General features: G+C 29.7%; 1 protein-coding gene across 1 annotated transcript in view; it reads right to left on the reverse strand.

Annotated features, from left to right (window-relative positions):
• Window positions 1–1065: 1065 nt before the first annotated feature.
• The window catches only part of LOC111026560 (cAMP-specific 3',5'-cyclic phosphodiesterase-like), a 29529-nt gene continuing 23600 nt past the window's right edge, over window positions 1066–6994 (reverse strand). Inside the window, exon 3 of the mRNA XM_022304656.1 lies at window positions 1066–1433. Within this exon, the coding sequence (XP_022160348.1) occupies window positions 1376–1433 (58 nt within the window). The 3' untranslated portion in view covers window positions 1066–1375. The remainder of the gene's footprint in view (window positions 1434–6994) is intronic.

Below are 6994 nucleotides of genomic sequence, written 5' to 3' on the forward strand. Positions count from 1 at the left end.
ACACTACTGACATAGCAGGCTGGCTGCAACGATGTAGAACACACTATTTAATTATACGATGCTTTCTTGGCACACGAGACGATAAATGATTACGTCAAATTATCCATGAATTTATGGACCGATAAAAATCAAAAAGGTTTTGACCGCACGGCATGACAAATTCATCTCTACCTCCTTTATCTCTGCACAGCTGTACTTTAACTCTTATTCTCTTTAAATCTTTCAAAGACCAAAATATGCACCATATATCATAATATTAATTTTCTCGTACGAAAAAATTTAATTTAAATTTAAAACAAAGTCGAAATTAACTATTCAGAACAGAATATAAGAATAATATTAAGACATGTTAAGTTAATAATAATAATTAGGGTTGGGCTTAGGATTTCAATGCACTTTGCATGCTAGCTCCATCCATGACATATTAAATATGCGATACCCTTTAGATTCAAAATCCGTTTCAATCTATTATTGACACTGTATATTAAGTACCTATATTACTTATACAACATTTTATATAATTTTAATTTTCAAGGTCTTAAAATGTATTTAAGCCATGGATAAATTGTTTAGGTTTCTTTTTTAAATACAAAATTTAAAATTAAAAAAGTAATGCATACGATGACTATACGGTTTTGTGTTCCAAAAATTATTTTTATAATCATACAGGTAAAAATATGCAGTATAAAATAAATATAATTACAAATCAATATTTATTTATTTATATATATATTATATTCATTATTTATTGAATAAATATAAAATTATTAAAAATTAAAACAACAAATATATGAAACTAATAATGCTAATAAAAGACTGGTCTCGTCAAATGTAGACGGTAAAATGTATCTAATATTGTATTTAGGATTTTTTTTGGATCTAATAAAAATTATAATGGGGGACGAGGTGACCGAGTGGTCTGACTCTTCCGCTGCGACGCAGCCGGTCGCGGTTCGATCCTCGGCCACCGGGCGGCATTTTTCTCCGGACAAGTCGCGGTGACCGGAGAGCAAGTGCTGCCATCCCCCACCCCCGGGGCATNAAAAATTATAATATAATTCCAGCTATAGTTAAGTGCATAATTTTAAATTATATTATTTAAAGCCATTATTTATTTATTTATTTGCATCGCAGGTAGAAGGGTGAAGTTTTCAAGGTTATTTGGGACGCAATTTCATCGCCAAGCGTAATAACAATGTTATTAATATTATACACTCAAAACTCCTAATGTCTTCAAAAGGACAGCACGTCAGTAGTTAATAAACGGCTTTCCGAAAGTTTAGTATCATTATGATTATTGTTGTTGTTTAATTAATGTGTGGTCCATTGTCAATATAGGTACAACAGCCATTGTCGACATCAACGAACCACTGTACTAGCATTGTGTACTTATGCGCCATCGTCGTTTGCACGTGAATCGAGTATACGAAACGCTGTGAACACATACACACACACACGCACACTTAGTAATAATATTATTAAGTACGTTTTATGACTACGACTTAAAATAATAAAAAATTATTATTGTGTTTCCCAAAAGCCCACGTTTAAAGTTTGTCGATAACGACGTTTTGCGCATAAGTAGATGGCCTTTTTTTAATGGGGAGGTGAAGGAAACTGTAGACCGTTACAAGAATGATAATTAAACACCTTTATGAGTCTTAACACCTATATGACCTTAATATTACGTAAAGAAGTGAAGGACGTTTCTTACAAATCACAGAATAATACCTAATAATAATAATAATAATAATGACAATAACATATCATAGTTATAACGAGCAAAAGATGTCATCCTGCTAGTATGGTGATAGCTTAAGTGTAACTATCATAATTATATAGGTGTGCCTACTAATATTATTAGTTGTTAGGGGAAGAACATAAGGTCAGGTACAGCCAATATGGTTGATCGCTTTCGGCCCAAAAACCGCCAATAATAATAATGGATCATCAAATAATTTTAAACTTTATTGTCATAGTAATACCATATAAAAGGGCGTTATAATAATAAGAATAAATGATTATAACTGTCAAAGGACGTCGTGTTTCTAGTACAGTGATAGGTTAAGTACAGCTGCTTTCATTGTAGGTGTACATAATTTGTTTTTGGGAAGACATAAATTTATAATATACGTAATATCATTATTTGCTTTATCCCAAAAAACCGTCGATAACAACAATTACAATATATTGTCGACTTGCAAACAATATTATCCGTAATACGATGGGTGATAATATTATATACATAGTGGTACCTAATATTGTTATACAAAGACATACAATATTAAACTACCTTAAAAATAAATAAAACAATACTTGCAGAGACGAAATCAATTCTCTCAAAGTGCTCTTGGGTTAAGTTGTATCCAAATAAACGGGCCCACGGCCTTTGTCATTAAAAACACATTAAATAATATTCTATAATATATTATGCAAATACGTTTTACTATTATATTAAACCGTCAGATTTCAGCTCATTAGGATAACATTTGAAAGTGGTCCAAGAATATGACTTAGTATTATAGTACTATATTATTATTACAATTCTAAACGCGCACCATTGTTCGAATCAAACACTGCGATAAGTCTGAGGTCCCGACGATTTCAATTATTACGATATATATTATTGTCTTACGAGTTAAACACCGCTTTGTGCACGCATTGTATAAGATCGAGTAAAAACAATGCCATTGTCTGGATTAAATTCGAGGAGAAATTAATAATGACAAACGACAAGATTAAATAATTATCAGATTTAATATTAAATTAAAGGTATCAATGTATCATATTGTATACTATACGTCATGCAACTGATGAGCGTCTATCTATATGATAATAATTTATCATTAAGTGGAGGGTGACAAAATAATAATTATAATTGTAATACGTAACTGTAAAATAACATCGACCCACGATTATTATTACTATAGAAACAAATATTGAACAAAATTGTATAAACGATTGTGTGACTAAAACAATCTAAACAATATACTCACAACAGTCACAACTCCGATATTTAGTATTGAATCTCGTCGTTGTATTATGTATAGATACATTTTGTTGTACATTCGAAGTTGATATAATTTTTATTGTATCATTATAAATCATAAAAGCTCAAAACAAAATAAATATTTAAGAGGATTTTTTTTGTCGATGTAATTATGGTTTCTGGAACATTGTCGTCATTTTATAATGAAGGTTACACCTACTTTAACGGTGTTGTATTACATATTATAACAATACCCACCAATTTCGACTTTGAATCAAGACAATTTCCATAACATGGTATTCGATATTATAATTCAAATCCAACCAATTTGAATTTAAAAAATATCAAGCGGTTACAGACACTATGATATTGATTTTTTAAATCTGATTCAAAAAGCGCATAAATAATATTCATCTTCCAATTATTATGATTCGATATAAAGAAGACATCATAATATTATCGAAATAGTGTCATATACTTCAATAAAGTAACTCTGTTGGTTTTATTTGTTTAATATGCTAGATGGTAAGAACGAGTTTTTCTTAACTTGTTCTAACTTTAGAAAAATCAAATCATCTAAATTCGAATGAAAAAAGTTGATTATATTTTGTTTGAATCAATTTATTTTATAAAAATATTAACATACTAATTAATTCAATCATAATTAAAATGGAGATGAACGAAGTCATGAATTTAGTAAAAATGTTTTGTTTATGAAAATGTAAATTATAGTTATATATTTTTGATTAAATTCCCAGGGTATGTGATTTACCAATCCATAACACCAATTATTTTGTCGTAAGTACAATTTTTTCATTCATAATAAATTATATATTATATTATTATTAACCTTGGCAATTGCGGGTAATTAGAAAATTTCAAAGCCAACAAGGAAAAATGGGTAAGGTATATAATATACATAATATAAATTATATTGCAAATAAAAAACAATGATTTAATGTCAACGTGAGTATAATATAAATGCTATTTTAGTGGTCAACTCTTGTGACAATATCCGAATGATTTATTCACACTTGGCATTTTCGTGTGTACACACATTAAATCCGCAATAATATAATAATATATAAACTTGAGAAATGTATTTGACATATTTATAGTTATGATACAACATATGTCCTATATATAAATATATTTACAGTGAACTGAACTTTTCGCAAATAATTGAGTGAAATTATAGCTAGCTTTTACGGTATAATTATGTTATATCGAAAATTATATGACCAATTTAATACATTGTAAGTACTATAAATACAGTGATAGAGGTAATATAATAGAAATAATATTATCATTATTTTGTGTCTTTGTGGATTTCAATAATAAAACATTAGCTCAAACGCGTGCATATATGAGTCATATTAATGCACATATAGGTATATAGAATAAACTAGATGGCTAACTATAATAATACGTGAAGCTAAAATCCTCCATTTAAAATGAGACCAATGGGATTTTATCACACCTATTCAATGTTGATAACATGATAAAATGGTTGATAATAAGTATAGATTATTTTTACAAATACAAACTATTTAATGTTATCTCGTAAACACAAGTGATAAGGATAACGAACATTAGCCTCGGTTAAAATCGCAATTAGTAATCTAGTTTATAGTATATATCTGTGTGTTATTGTTATTTATTATCTATTTTCAAAACAAAGATCTGGTGGAAGAAACTGAGAATATTAATTGGAACACATATCAGTCCAATATTGCAATGTGAGTACGCGGGGGAGGGCATACAATTTAACATACCTACTTAAATGCTGTGAATTCTCAGTTACTTGAACCAAAATGGACTTAAAACAAAACTCTATAATCCTGCCTCAATACTGTAAAAACCAATTATAAAAATTATTTGGATAATTATGTAGATCCAAGATACCAATGAAAGAAAAATACTAATAAGTAATAATAATTATTTTACATTACTATTTTACTTCATAGCATATTATTACATTTTTAAAATGTGTTAATGCTATGTTATACTACCATAATGTTATGTTAGGTTGTCTATATTTTATTTTATTTTACATTTATTTGTATAATATAAGCTATCCGTTATTCATTATATCATTTTGTATTTTTCTATCACGAAATAAATACTACCTATTGTACCTCTGCACAATAATAATTGTGATATACGTTTGAATCGTACTTGAAATGTTTGAAGTATACTGCATATTATGTGTAAACTGCACAAAATTCAATACACAGATTGAGTGATTATAGGCAAACAATCTGTAATTGTAAAAAAACGCAAATAACAACTATATAAGGAGGACGTTGCCTACGTTAATCTGTGGACGATTAATGTAGCGCAGAACGAATTATTATGCGTGACACCAAATATTATTTCCATTTAAATCGGTAAAGAAGTTTTCGGGGTTGGGGTACTTCAAAACCACTCCACACTTGAAACACTGTAATATTCTACATTACACTAATGGTAAGTGTTCAGAGTTCGGAACACACACGCTGTCGGTTAAGATTGAATAGTACACCTTCATAAGTGTGTATGCATTTTATTTTTAATTATTTTAATATAATATAACAGCATTATATTTCCCATGTCTTTGATGAAAAACCCACAAAGTTTGTCTGTGTATGCGCCTTGTTTACCTAGAGCGTTTTGCAGAATTCAAAGGTTTGTACGAAAACCATTTCGAGTTTAATATTCCGTTTGGTATGAAATTTCAAATTGTTGTGTACTTATTGGTTTTAGTCTTATTTGGATTGCATTAAAACACATTGATGTAAACTAAATAACCACTCAGCTGCTGCAGAACAGCGTTTGAAAAAAACGTGGTGAGCTTTTAGTCAGATTATTGAGTTTTTTTTTCGCAGTCTAACCTAACCTTGGCCATTGCTCGCACTTATACACAAATTATTGATAGTGGGCTATTAATATTTTTCAATTAATTGTTTTGTCCAGAAAGAATAATTATACGATAGAAATGAGCTGTGGCCGAACGATGGACGACGAGTTGTTGGGTTGGGATCGGAACAAAGCCAATAATACAGTCATATACGCACCATTATTTTAAATTTTAAATTTTCTTTCCAGTTATAACAGAATTAGCGGTTGTATAAAAATGCACACAGACGAATATTTTCTATATATTATATATTATTACACGACGTATGGTCGGTCATATATTTCTTCAAGTATATAATATATTGAGATTTATTGCTGAAAAAAAAAATTATACACTGCAACTCTAGACCAGTGGCTTATTTATCAAATACATTTTTATAAAATGGCCGCGGGCTGGAAGCAGAGACGAGCTATTAATTTATTAATCGTAACGCAATACTACTGGGGATCATTAATATTACTTTTAGGACGAGCATATAATGGGTAAACAATAGGCGAAATATTTAAACGAAATATGAAAACAGCAAAAACAATAATAACTAAATATTGTTTTTCCAAGCGTTTCCAGCGCTACGCCATCACCGGGGAATCCCCTATAATGTGATTAATTTTAGTATATAGCTTTAATGTGGAACCTACCACCGCCATATTTTTTCGATACATATTTTAAACGTTTTGTTCGATATAGGCGTACAGGGTGATTATATTTTCGTGAACCAGTCAATCGCGTAAATAACACTCGGAATTATAGTATAAGGTTTATAATGGGTCTATAAAATACGATTAGGAGCGGAGACTCTTGATTTTCTATACAATGTTGTTAAACTTAATAACACGACAATATTAATGATAATAATAATATTATTAATGTTATATTTATACCAATATTTTATCGTAATGTAGAATTGCCAATTGTATACGTCATATTATGCATTCATAGGCAAGAACATGGCCACAGGAGGGAGGGGGGAGGTGGTTCACCTCTCCTGAGGTAACTTTAAAAAGATATGCTCGCATGTACTTACTACTTACAAATAATTTTCATTTTCATTTCAACTCATAATTTACACAGATTATATTATATTTAAGTTGACCCCCCCCCCCCCC

Source organism: Myzus persicae, unplaced genomic scaffold (assembly GCF_001856785.1).
Source record: "Myzus persicae strain clone G006 unplaced genomic scaffold, MPER_G0061.0, whole genome shotgun sequence".
Taxonomy (NCBI): Eukaryota; Metazoa; Arthropoda; class Insecta; order Hemiptera; family Aphididae; genus Myzus; species Myzus persicae.